The sequence below is a fragment of the Anopheles funestus genome, chromosome 3RL, assembly GCF_943734845.2.
Source record: "Anopheles funestus chromosome 3RL, idAnoFuneDA-416_04, whole genome shotgun sequence".
Classification (NCBI taxonomy): domain Eukaryota; kingdom Metazoa; phylum Arthropoda; class Insecta; order Diptera; family Culicidae; genus Anopheles; species Anopheles funestus.
In genome coordinates, this window is record NC_064599.1 from 76705662 (window position 1) to 76719111 (window position 13450).

Here is a 13450-nt window from a genome sequence, read left to right on the forward strand (position 1 = left end):
TAAAGCACTATTTGAGTGAAAACAAACTTTTTCCAACCAATTGGCATTAAAATAAATCAATTTCATTTTTTTTTGCAAAATTTCTCAAAAAAAACGTAAGGGGTAAGCCTTATGAAATTTTCGAGTGGAAAATTTTTTTGAAATTTTTTTCTGATTTTTTATTCTCTTTTTAATTCAAAGCATTATTTGAGTAAAAAGAAACTTATTGCAACAAATTTGCATTAAAATATATCACATTTAAAAATTTTGCTGAATTGCAGAAATACGAGGAAAATTTTACATTTTTTCAAACAGGGTAAGGAACTTGGTTCCTCGAATAACTTCTGGCACAGACATCTGAGGGCATGGCCGTCCAGGAAGAAAATGTAGCCATTGTTGCCATCTATCGACCACAGGTTACGGATTGGAGATCCTTTGGATACCGGCCGAGTTATAGACAAAAATTTGTGCAAAAATGAGGAAAATTTTACATTTTCTCAAACAGGGTAAGGAAGTTGGTTCCTCGAATAACTTTTGACACACACATCTGAGGGCATGGCTGTTCAATAAGAAAATGTAGCCATTGGTGCCATCTATCGATCACTGCTTAAAGATTGGAGATCCGTTGGATACCGACCGAGTTATAGCAAAATCTTGGCGCAAAAATGAGCTTTACGAAATTTTCTAATTTTCCTAATTTTTTAATTTTTTTATATTTTTTTATTCTGTTTTTCATTTAAAGCATTATTTGAGTGAAAACAAACTTTTTCCAACCAATTGGCATTAAAATAAATCGATTTCATTTTTTTTGCAAAATTTCTCAAAAAAAACGTAAGGGGTAAGCCTTATGAAATTTTCGAGTGGAAAATTTTTTTGAAATTTTTTTCTGATTTTTTATTCTCTTTTTAATTCAAAGCATTATTTGAGTAAAAAGAAACTTATTGCAACAAATTTGCATTAAAATATATCACATTTAAAAATTTTGCTGAATTGCAGAAATACGAGGAAAATTTTACATTTTTTCAAACAGGGTAAGGAACTTGGTTCCTCGAATAACTTCTGGCACAGACATCTGAGGGCATGGCTGTCCAAGAAGAAAATGTAGCCATTGATGCCATATATCGACCACAGGTTACGGATTGGAGATTCGTTGGATACCGACCGAGTTATAGACAAAAATTTGTGCAAAAATGAGGAAAATTTTACATTTTTTCAAACAGGGTAAGGAAGTTGGTTCCTCGAATAACTTTTGGCACACACATCTGAGGGCATGGCTGTCCAAGAAGAAAATGTAGCCATTGGTACCATCTATCGAACACTGCTTAAAGATTGGAGATCCGTTGCATACCGACCGAGTTATAGCAAAATCTTGGCGCAAAAATGAGCATTACGAAATTTTCTAATTTTCCTAATTTTTTAATTTTTTTATATTTTTTTATTCTGTTTTTCATTTAAAGCATTATTTGAGTGAAAACAAACTTTTTCCAACCAATTGGCATTAAATTAAATCGATTTCATTTTTTTTGCAAAATTTCTCAAAAAAAACGTAAGGGGTAAGCCTTATGAAATTTTCGAGTGGAAAATTTTTTTGAAATTTTTTTTTGATTTTTTATTCTTTTTTTAATTCAAAGCATTATTTGAGTAAAAAGAAACTTATTGCAACAAATTTGCAATAAAATATATCACATTTAAAAATTTTGCTGAATTGCAGCAAAATGAGGAAAATTTTACATTTTTTCAAACAGGGTAAGGAACTTGGTACCTCGAATAACTTCTGGCACAGACATCTGAGGGCATGGCTGTCCACTAAGAAAATGTAGCCATTGGTGCCATCTATCGACCACAGGTTGAAGATTGAAGATCTGTTGGATACCGACCGAGTTATAGACAAAAATTTGTGCGAAAATGAGGAAAATTTTACATTTTCTCAAACAGGGTAAGGAAGTTGGTTCCTCGAATAACTTCTGGCACAGACATCTGAGGGCATGGCCGTCCAAAAAGAAAATGTAGCCATTGGTGCCATCTATCGATCACAGCTTAACGATTGGAGATCCGTTGGGTATCGACCGAGTTATAGACAAAAATTTGTGCAAAAATGAGGAAAATTTTACATTTTCTCAAACAGGGTAAGGACGTTGGTTCCTCGAATAACTTTTGGCACACACATCTGAGGGCATGGCTGTCCAAAAAGAAAATGTAGCCATTGATGCCATCTATCGACCACATGTTACGGATTGGAGATCCGTTAAATACCGACCGAGTTATAGACAAAAATTTGTGCGAAAATGAGGAAAATTTTACATTTTCTCAAACAGGGTAAGGAACTTGGTTCCTCGAATAACTTTTGGCACACACATCTGAGGGCATGGCTGTCCAAGAAGAAAATGTAGCCATTGGTGCCATCTATCGATCACTGCTTAAAGATTGGAGATCCGTTGGATACCGACCGAGTTATAGCAAAATCTTAGCGCAAAAATGAGCTTTATGAAATTTTCTAATTTTCCTAATTTTTTAATTTTTTTATAATTTTTTATTCTGTTTTTCATTTAAAGCATTATTTGAGTGAAAACAAACTTTTTCCAACCAATTGGCATTAAAATAAATCAATTTCATTTTTTTTGCAAAATTTCTCAAAAAAAACGTAAGGGGTAAGCCTTATGAAATTTTCAAGTGGAAAATTTTTTTGAAATTTTTTTCTGATTTTTTATTCTTTTTTTAATTCAAAGCATTATTTGAGTAAAAAGAAACTTATTGCAACAAATTTGCAAAAAAATATATCACATTTAAAAATTTTGCTGAATTGCAGAAAAATGAGGAAAATTTTACATTTTTTCAAACAGGGTAAGGAACTTGGAACCTCGAATAACTTCTGGCACAGACATCTGAGGGCATGGCTGTCCAAGAAGAAAATGTAGCCATTGATGCCATCTATCGACCACAGGTTACGGATTGGAGATCCGTTGGATACCGACCGAGTTATAGACAAAAATTTGTGCGAAAATGAGGAAAATTTTACATTTTCTCAAACAGGGTACGGAACTTGGTTCCTCGAATAACTTCTGGCACAGACATCTGAGGGCTTGGCTTTCAGAGAAGAAAATGTAGCCATTGGTGCCATCTATCGATCATAGCTTAAAGATTGGAGATCCGTTGGATACCGACCGAGTTATAGCAAAATCTTGGCGCAAAAATGAGCCTTATGAAATTTTCTTAATTTTTTCTATTTTTTTATAATTTTTTATTCTGTTTTTTATTTAAAGCATTATTTGAGTGAAAACAAACTTTTTCCAACCAATTGGCATTAAAATAAATCGATTTCATTTTTTTTGCAAAATTTCTCAAAAAAAACGTAAGGGGTAAGCCTTATGAAATTTTCGAGTGGAAAATTTTTTTGAAATTTTTTTCTGATTTTTTATTCTCTTTTTAATTCAAAGCATTATTTGAGTAAAAAGAAACTTATTGCATTAAATTTGCATTAAAATATATCACATTTAAAAATTTTGCTGAATTGCAGAAATACGAGGAAAATTTTACATTTTTTCAAACAGGGTAAGGAACTTGGTTCCTCGAATAACTTCTGGCACAGACATCTGAGGGCATGGCCGTCCAGGAAGAAAATGTAGCCATTGTTGCCATCTATCGACCACAGGTTACGGATTGGAGATCCGTTGGATACCGACCGAGTTATAGACAAAAATTTGTGCAAAAATGAGGAAAATTTTACATTTTCTCAAACAGGGTAAGGAAGTTGGTTCCTCGAATAACTTTTGGCACACACATCTGAGGGCATGGCTGTCCAAGAAGAAAATGTAGCCATTGGTACCATCTATCGAACACTGCTTAAAGATTGGAGATCCGTTGGATACCGACCGAGTTATAGCAAAATCTTGGCGCAAAAATGAGCTTTACGAAATTTTCTAATTTTCCTAATTTTTTAATTTTTTTATAATTTTTTATTCTGTTTTTCATTTAAAGCATTATTTGAGTGAAAACAAACTTTTTCCAACCAATTGGCATTAAAATAAATCGATTTCATTTTTTTTGCAAAATTTCTCAAAAAAAACGTAAGGGGTAAGCCTTATGAAATTTTCGAGTGGAAAATTTTTTTGAAATTTTTTTCTGATTTTTTATTCTCTTTTTAGTTCAAAGCATTATTTGAGTAAAAAGAAACTTATTGCAACAAATTTGCATTAAAATATAACACATTTAAAAATTTTGCTGAATTGCAGAAATACGAGGAAAATTTTACATTTTTTCAAACAGGGTAAGGAACTTGGTTCCTCGAATAACTTCTGGCACAGACATCTGAGGGCATGCTGTCCACTAAGAAAATGTAACCATTGGTGCCATCTATCGATCACAGCTTAAAGATTGGAGATCCATTGGATACCGACCGAGTTATAGCCAAAACTTTGTGCGAAAATGAGGAAAATTTTACATTTTTTCAAACAGGGTAAGGAAGTTGGTTCCTCGAATAACTTCTGGCACAGACATCTGAGGGCATGGCCGTCCAGGAAGAAAATGTAGCCATTGGTGCCATCTATCGACCACAGGTTACGGATTGGAGATCCGTTGGATACCGACCGAGTTATAGACAAAAATTTGTGCAAAAATGAGGAAAATTTTACATTTTCTCAAACAGGGTAAGGAAGTTGGTTCCTCGAATAACTTTTGGCACACACATCTGAGGGCATGGCTGTCCAAGAAGAAAATGTAGCCATTGGTGCCATCTATCGATCACTGCTTAAAGATTGGAGATCCGTTGGATACCGACCGAGTTATAGCAAAATCTTGGCGCAAAAATGAGCTTTACGAAATTTTCTAATTTTCCTAATTTTTTAATTTTTTTATAATTTTTTATTCTGTTTTTCATTTAAAGCATTATTTGAGTGAAAACAAACTTTTTCCAACCAATTGGCATTAAAATAAATCAATTTCATTTTTTTTGCAAAATTTCTCAAAAAAAACGTAAGGGGTAAGCCTTATGAAATTTTCGAGTGGAAAATTTTTTTGAAATTTTTTTCTGATTTTTTATTCTCTTTTTAATTCAAAGCATTATTTGAGTAAAAAGAAACTTATTGCAACAAATTTGCATTAAAATATATCACATTTAAAAATTTTGCTAAATTGCAGAAAAATGAGGAAAATTTTACATTTTTTCAAACAGGGTAAGGAACTTGGTTCCTCGAATAACTTCTGGCACAGACATCTGAGGGCATGGCCGTCCAGGAAGAAAATGTAGCCATTGTTGCCATCTATCCGTTGGGTACCGACCGAGTTATAGACAAAAATTTGTGCGAAAATGAGGAAAATTTTACATTTTCCAAACAGGGTAAGGAAGTTGGTTCCTCGAATAACTTTTGGCACACACATCTGAGGGCATGGCTGTCCAAGAAGAAAATGTAGCCATTGATGCCATCTATCGACCACAGGTTACGGATTGGAGATCCGTTGGATACCGACCGAGTTATAGACAAAAATTTGTGCGAAAATGAGGAAAATTTTACATTTTCTCAAACCGGGTAAGGAACTTGGTTCTTCGAATAACTTCTGGCACAGACATCTGAGGGCATGGCCGTCCAGGAAGAAAATGTAGCCATTGGTGCCATCTACCGACCACAGGTTACGGATTGGAGATCTGTTGGATACCGACCGAGTTATAGACAAAAATTTGTGCAAAAATGAGGAAAATTTTACATTTTTTCAAACAGGATAAGGAACTTGGTTCCTCGAATAACTTCTGGCACAGACATCTGAGGGCATGGCCGTACAAGAAGAAAATGTAGCCATTGATGCCATCTATCGATCACAGCTTAAAGATTGGAGATCCGTTGGATACCGACCGAGTTATAGCAAAATCTTGGCGCAAAAATGAGCTTTATGAAATTTTCTAATTTTCCTAATTTTTTAATTTTTTTATAATTTTTTATTCTGTTTTTCATTTAAAGCATTATTTGAGTGAAAACAAACTTTTTCCAACCAATTGGCATTAAAATAAATCGATTTCATTTTTTTTGCAAAATTTCTCAAAAAAAACGTAAGGGGTAAGCCTTATGAAATTTTCGAGTGGAAAATTTTTTTGAAATTTTTTTCTGATTTTTTATTCTCTTTTTAATTCAAAGCATTATTTGAGTAAAAAGAAACTTATTGCAACAAATTTGCATTAAAATATATCACATTTAAAAATTTTGCTGAATTGCAGAAATACGAGGAAAATTTTACATTTTTTCAAACAGGGTAAGGTACTTGGTTCCTCGAATAACTTCTGGCACAGACATCTGAGGGCATGGCTGTTCAAGAAGAAAATGTAGCCATTGGTGCCATCTATCGACCACAGGTTACGGATTGGAGATCTGTTGGATACCGACCGAGTTATAGACAAAAATTTGTGCAAAAATGAGGAAAATTTTACATTTTCTCAAACAGGGTAAGGAACTTGGTTCCTCGAATAACTTCTGTCACAGACATCTGAGGGCATGGCTGTCCAAGAAGAAAATGTAGCCATTGATGCCATATATCGACCACAGGTTACGGATTGGAGATCCGTTGGATACCGACCGAGTTATAGACAAAAATTTGTGCAAAAATGAGGAAAATTTTAAATTTTCTCATACAGGGTAAGGGACTTGGTTCCTCGAATAACTTCTGGCACAGACATCTGAGGGCATGGCCGTCCAAGAAGAAAATGTAGCCATTGATGCCATCTATCGACCACAGGTTACGAATTGGAGATCCATTGGATACCGACCGAGTTATAGACAAAAATTTTTGCGAAAATGAGGAAAATTTTACATTTTCTCAAACAGGGTAAGGAAGTTGGTTCCTCGAATAACTTCTGGCACAGACATCTGAGGGCATGGCTGTCCAAGAAGAAAATGTAGCCATTGGTGCCATCTATCGATCACAGCTTAAAGATTGGAGATCCGTTGGATACCGACCGAGTTATAGACAAAAATTTGTGCAAAAATGAGGAAAATTTTACATTTTCTCAAACAGGGTAAGGAAGTTGGTTCCTCGAATAACTTTTGGCACACACATCTGAGGGCATGGCTGTCCAAGAAGAAAATGTAGCCATTGATGCCATCTATCGACCACAGGTTACGGATTGGAGATCCGTTGGATACTGACCGAGTTATAGACAAAAATTTGTGCGAAAATGAGGAAAATTTTACATTTTCTCAAACAGGGTAAGGAACTTGGTTCCTCGAATAACTTCTGGCACAGACATCTGAGGGCATGGCTGTCCAAGAAGAAAATGTAGCCATCGGTGCCATCTATCGATCACAGCTTAAAGATTGGAGATCCGTTAGATACCGACCGAGTTAAAGGCAAAATTTGGTGAAAAAATGAGCCTCAGGAAATTTTCAAATATTTACAATTTTTTTATTTTTTTATTTTTTTTATTTCTTTTTTTATTTAAAGCGTTATTTGAAAGTTATTTCTACTGATTCGCTTTAAAATAAATCAATTTATAAAATTTCTTTTAAATTACTCAAAAACAGCTAAGGCTATAGCTAGTTTCTATGTGTATAATACCTGAAATGTTTCATATTATTAATCAATAACAATACATAATTTATAGTACTATGTTTAATTAGTTATTTCACATAATAATTAAGGCATAATTAAAAACTGATCGGTACAATATGCGTTAAATTCGAAACATAAATTGTGTCGTCGTCCCGCCATACAACATTCGCGATTTGAGCGGAAGCTCTTTTTCTTGTATAAATCATTTCTTTTTTTTTCTTACAATCAAGATACGCCATTTATTTATTTTATCACGCTTCTACGATGTAACAAGATTACAAAATGAAGATATTATTTTACACTTGTTTCTTACTCTGTACAAAATTACATCCAAAGAAAATGGAGGCGCCTAATTGCTCACTCCGATATAAATCATCCAAACCTTCAGCGACCTTGCATCAAGCAAAATCAACGTGCTTTCCCACAAACTTAAAAAATTATTATGATGTATTTCAACCATACAGCAATTGCCAATGAAAGCATGTTTGATTTAACTTCCTGGCGCGGAAATTCAATAGAATTAGGGTTAAATTTATATACGCAAATATACGCACCGTGCATAGAACATTGTTGCAAACAATGTTGAACAAAAAATGTTGATTCCGGCACGTATATTATGAACCAATGAAAATCAATTTCATTGTATCAGCGCTAGAAGCAAAGTTGGTTTAATATGGAAATATTTGAGGCAAGTTCTGTTCCATCGACTCACATTTTTCTTGCAGGTCGGAAAAAGTTTTTCTCTTTCACATTGTTCCACTGGCGGTTGTAATGGATGCCGCATCCAGTTCTATGCAACCATCTAAACAAATGTAATCCATACAACGAGATGCGAAACGAGAGAAGTAATTTCAAATTGGCCGCTTACTTTTCCCATTTGCTTTTGTTTGCCGACGAGCTACATTTGTTTTCCATCAAATATTCATCATGCTTTTTAAATCCATCTGGCTTGCTGCGTACTTCTTAAATAGAATAAATTTCTGAAAATACTCGTCGGAATTGAAGAAAGTACCGTGCTGCTCAAATTTATTACATCGAGTTATCAAACTAAAGAAACAAACAAACTTAAAATAAATCAACGTCACTTTTTGTGACATTCATGGAGAGCTTCTCCTTCCGTACAACACTGCAAAAGTATTGGTTATTTATGCTATGTTACGTGAATACCAAATTAAAAAAGTTTTGCTACAGTAAATTTGGTACGGTTGACCTAACCTGAGGCTCAAGAACTAAATAAACTAAGCGGTAGCAGTAGAGCGCAGACTAATCAGAGGCCTACAAAATTGTTAGAATCGAAAATATATCAATATTAATGCCTCATCAGATTTCGTCTTCACATTCCGAGGTGTTTCCCGAGCAATAAATCGATTCTTTTCGATTGTTTAGATAATATTTTCCTCGGCCACAGTTCTGTTGAGCACTGTAGCATATTTATACAACCACTTAATACTTATAATCAACAGAATGCTTGATTTTCAAGCTTTGTTGTTGCTTAACACTATAACTACCAAGCGTTTTAAGCGTAGTTCGTTCGTGGTTATTTTTCAAACAATTTCGAATAGCTGGAGTATATTTTATTGTTTATGGGAGATTTTAATATGGAATATAGTAACACTCATGTTTCAACCACCTTAGGATTGATTAACCCCAAAAAAATATGATGAAAATGAACCGTTTCAGTCAAAATGATTGGTCCGGTAATTCTAGTGTAAAAAAATAGTAAAACAAACGCTGACTCTTATAATTGCAAAAAAAGAAGATAAATACCTACTTCTTTATGGCACTAAATTTGATTTCTGCGTCAGGGGAAACGGAAACAATTGATACACATAAACATAAAGTTAATATTGAATTTAATGCATCTTTTTATTGTGAATGTGCAGTTTAATTAATGTTTATTACAAAGATATAGGTACTAAAAATTACAACAGGCAGTGTACTTCTTTCATAGCTTCCTCGAGTACTACATTGGCAAGGTTGGAACCAATGCTAAATCTGGTTAAGCTAAACTAGAATATTTCGAGATGGATCTGGTATCTGTCTCAGTGTGTGGATTTTGTGCCAAAGACGATTCCGATCAAAGCTTGCTTCTCTACACTGATACGCACACAAAATATGCTATTAAAATTGAACATGACAGAAATGGCCAATCAAATTTATCACTTTAACCTGCAAACCCTGCATTAAACTACGGCAAGATAACAAAAAAAACAAATTGTCATGTGTACTCATTAAGAATCTGTTATGTACTGCAGCACCAGCAAACAAGTTATAGAACATTCTCAATTAGATACGCACCACTAACTATGTGTGTGTATGGGAATAAAAATTCTTACAATTCTACGTAACTACCTCAATATACATATTCTATCACAAGTGTCTGCTCTTTCTCGCACACCCCCAAACCCAACTGCTTTTCTGTTCGCTGTTCACCATTCGCTTTCTACATCTTAGCATCGTTGTATCGGTACAGCACGAAAAACTTTATCATTTAATTACGACAAACCCATGTACGATCAATCATTGGTATGACGGTATACCCTGCGTCTTAGTTTTATCCCATAATTGATGTCACATTTCCATGGCTGCCAGCTGCCGCACGATGCTCGCACGGCTCGATTGTAGACAACTTTATTAACTCGTTGCAGAACGGAAACGAGATGGGAGGGGGAGACCAACGGCATCGTCAATTAAATTGCTATCTTGCGCTCGTTCCTTCCAAACACCCTTACCGTAATGGATTGTACACATGTGTACGAACGTGCTACATGGATTGAAGATTCATCCACCATTGCAAAACACACAGGCAAAACGAGCGGCACCAATTAGAACCAGTCCGTACTACAATCGGACCGTCAGCTCAATTGAATATCGCAGCTTTATAAAGTTAAGCCAACGGCGAAGAAGGTGGAATGGCTTTTCGGGTGGATCCCGGTGGGAAAATGTATTCACAAACCCATATACAGTACCGCCATTGCTGATACAGCAGCTAGAAAGGCACAACCACCGGCGACGAATGTGATCACGACCGTCGTACCGGCTGCATCGATTAGAACACCCATCACTAGTGAAACGATTAGCTGTAAATGATGCACAAAGCAATAAACGTTAGTGTCCGGGTTGGGAACAATGTAATAAAATCACGGAACAAAGGTACGGGGGAGGAATATACCTGGGCAAGGCATAGGACGCTGCTCATCATCGACACGTCTGCTCCGAAACCTCTTGGTTCGCTACTTTCCACACACTTGCCATCTTCCATGTGAAACTGGTGTGAAGAAAAAGGTTAATTTATAGTGCATGTGCGATACGATCGATTAGCAGCAGTTCAACACATTCATGGGGATGTACAAGACCTAATTACTTTTGTTGATTAATTAGCTCTTGCAGCGCCAGAAAGTATGCAATCAGCGGTTTTTACACCATTTTAAAGACATTTTAGAACGTAGCTGTCATACGTATTGCATACTTTTAGGCGTGTCATCGAAAGGAGAATTAAAACACCTGCGCCGTTTAACAACTTACCGAGTTTTTCGAGTGATAATGCGATATCAACAGAAACGGTATGGAGTAAATGGTGGCGTACATTATACCGGTTAGGGAACAGCACAACATCACAATGGCACGGTTGCGAAGGAAACCCATCGCCAACATGCCCACGCAGTGTGCCATCAAGCCACAGACATAGACGGGTCTTGCACCGACACGATCAATCAACTTTTCTATCACCAACGAGTACAGTGAGGCACAGCCGGCAAAAAGTGCCATTCCCCAGCAGGCAAACCGCAATCCTTCCTCATATCGCACAAAGGCTGGCGAATGCTCCGGTGCCTACGAGCACCAAAAAGGGCCGTCAAATTTTAATCACTTTAAACGATAACTGCACAAAACCATTCTTACCTGTACGTCACCGTTAAACACCTCCGCACCGACAAAATCGGTAAAATATAAACAGTAGGGTAAATAACCCATATGGGAGAGGAACTGGGTCAGACAAAGGATCTTCATCGAGCGTGGCATCTGTACGGTGTTGCGTATAAACTGCCGGAAACCGATGCTTTCGGTAAGCGTCGTTTGGGCCGCATACTCATCGCCCCGCATACGTTTCATCTCGTTCTGTAACATCCAGTGTGTGACCGGTCGTAACATTTCGTCCTCTTCCTGCACCGGAAGCGGAATCTCCGAGAAGCTGGTCAGTGTGCTTACCAGTCCAACCAGCAGTACGATCCAGTTGGCCGTAAATACAGCTGCTTCGTTGCTTTCAAAGTACTGGCCAATCGGAAGCGCACTCCAGTCTATTGCACCGAACAGATATCCAAGCATTCCGCCCAAACCACCGATCAGCATCATCGTGCTGAGGACACGCGTCTGATCCTGTATCGTGCACACCTCCATCGCGTACGTCCGACACAGCCCGTTGGATGCTTCCGCCGAGAAATCGGTCGTCGTCAGCCCGACGGTGGTGATGGTGGCAATCCACGCTACACTGCGCAGTCCGATCGTTTCCCCAATCAGCCGCCCATGCGGCAGTAGCATCATGCCGAGCAGCATCGCAATGCCAAGGATGAGCAGGACGGGCCGGCGTCGGCCCCAAGCAAACCGTAGCCGGTCACTGACGGACGCTACAACCGGCACAAACAGTACGCCAACGATCGGTGGCATTGCCCACATCATCGTCATCAGCGTGTGGGGCAGTCCGATCGCTAGCAGGATTGGCGCAACGAACGCCGTCTCGGTCGCGTACGTACACTCGATGCCGACGATTAGCAGCGACAGCCGTACCAGCTCCCATCGTGTTTTCGTTCTAAAATTACACCAAAACAACCGACCACACACGTGCGCGTCCGTTTGACGTTCAACTCACTCCACAGTGTCCATGGTGACGCGATTCTACCGATGAGTGATATAGGTGTAACCTTTCTTTACAGTCACTTACCGAAACGTGTGATGATAAGTACTGGTCCGGTGAGCTTTAGCATAGTGAAAACGCCGGCTCAGCATTCCCTTCAGCACTTCGTCGTCTGTTTGCTCCTTACTTTCCATCGCACGGCAATGAGGGGGGGCTTGTATTTGTGTGACCGTGTATACGATTGATCTAATCTAAATCCACGCACGAAACTCCAGCCACGAACGAATGGTCACAGGTACTGAATGGATGGAAGGGAATTCCCGATTTACAACACACCCGAAATGGTCTTATCTAACGATGGTGCTTACTGTACTTTGTCACTTGCTACTTGTTGCCCATCTGACACGCAACAGCGTTCGGGTGCGTCTGATCGCGCAATCGCAACCCTTCGCAATAACAGCCTAACGCAACCGCAGCGAACCGATGAAGCATGCGCAATGAATTCTGGATCTGAAGCGGCAAGTTGAGGCGATCCAATATCGTACAGCTGAACGTGTGACACCGAGAGAGGAGCGACAGAATGAGAGTCCAATATCCAAGACGATATGATATTTGTTAAACAAAGCTACACGCAGGCAGTAGAAGACGAAACAAAAACAAATATACACACACACTCGCGCAACACGGTAGCCGCCATTGTACGTCATCAGCAAACAATAAACGGACGTTAATTTTTGGACGAGGTGAAATGAGAATGCCGTCACCCAAAACCACCCCCAAGTCACCCGACGTTCTTTTTCGCACAACCATATTGCAATTTCGATGTCAACTCTACGCGGCCACGCGGTGTCGCTTCTTTCCGTGTCATTCAGCATTCGAGTTGCCTTGGGGAAAAAAGAACAAACAGCTCCACCACAATGTTTCGGATGATTGTTTCGGGGTTGTTGGGTGGCGCCAACAGCAGCTTTATTGCGGGATGGTCCCCACATCACATTGCGTGCTATTAGTTATCTTCCAGTAGTTACACTGAGTAATTGAAACGCGTTATTTAAGGCGCAACGTTATACACCAATCAATGGAGATGGTTTACAG

General features: G+C 37.9%; 2 protein-coding genes across 3 annotated transcripts in view; one reads left to right on the top strand and one right to left on the bottom strand.

The window, feature by feature from the left end:
- Window positions 1–13450, top strand: part of LOC125767014 (substance-P receptor-like) — a 30597-nt gene that overhangs the window by 12125 nt on the left and 5022 nt on the right. The gene's annotated exons all lie outside the window — the stretch shown is intronic.
- Window positions 9351–13098, bottom strand: LOC125767029 (proton-associated sugar transporter A-like). 2 transcript variants are annotated; one of them, XM_049433255.1, is made up of 6 exons: window positions 12732–13098; window positions 12446–12656; window positions 11410–12313; window positions 11035–11340; window positions 10682–10777; window positions 9351–10589 (listed from the first exon to the last, which is right to left on the bottom strand). In XM_049433255.1, the coding sequence occupies exons 2-6, from the start codon at window positions 12550–12552 to the stop codon at window positions 10458–10460; spliced, it is 1545 nt and encodes a 514-aa protein (XP_049289212.1). In that variant the 5' UTR covers window positions 12553–12656; window positions 12732–13098; the 3' UTR covers window positions 9351–10457. The 2 variants fall into 2 exon arrangements, with proteins under 2 accessions (XP_049289212.1, XP_049289211.1); XM_049433254.1 differs by having other exon boundaries at window positions 12727–13098.

Excerpts from the sequence above, each read along its gene's own strand:
- LOC125767029 (XM_049433255.1), bottom strand. The coding sequence starts at position 12,552 with ATGGAAAGTAAGGAGCAAACAGACGACGAAGTGCTGAAGGGAATGCTG. Across the intron at positions 12,314-12,445 it reads ACTTATCATCACACGTTTCG|AACGAAAACACGATGGGAGC; the intron begins GTAAGTGACTGT and ends GTGTAATTTTAG. Across the intron at positions 11,341-11,409 it reads TGTTTAACGGTGACGTACAG|GCACCGGAGCATTCGCCAGC; the intron begins GTAAGAATGGTT and ends TGGTGCTCGTAG.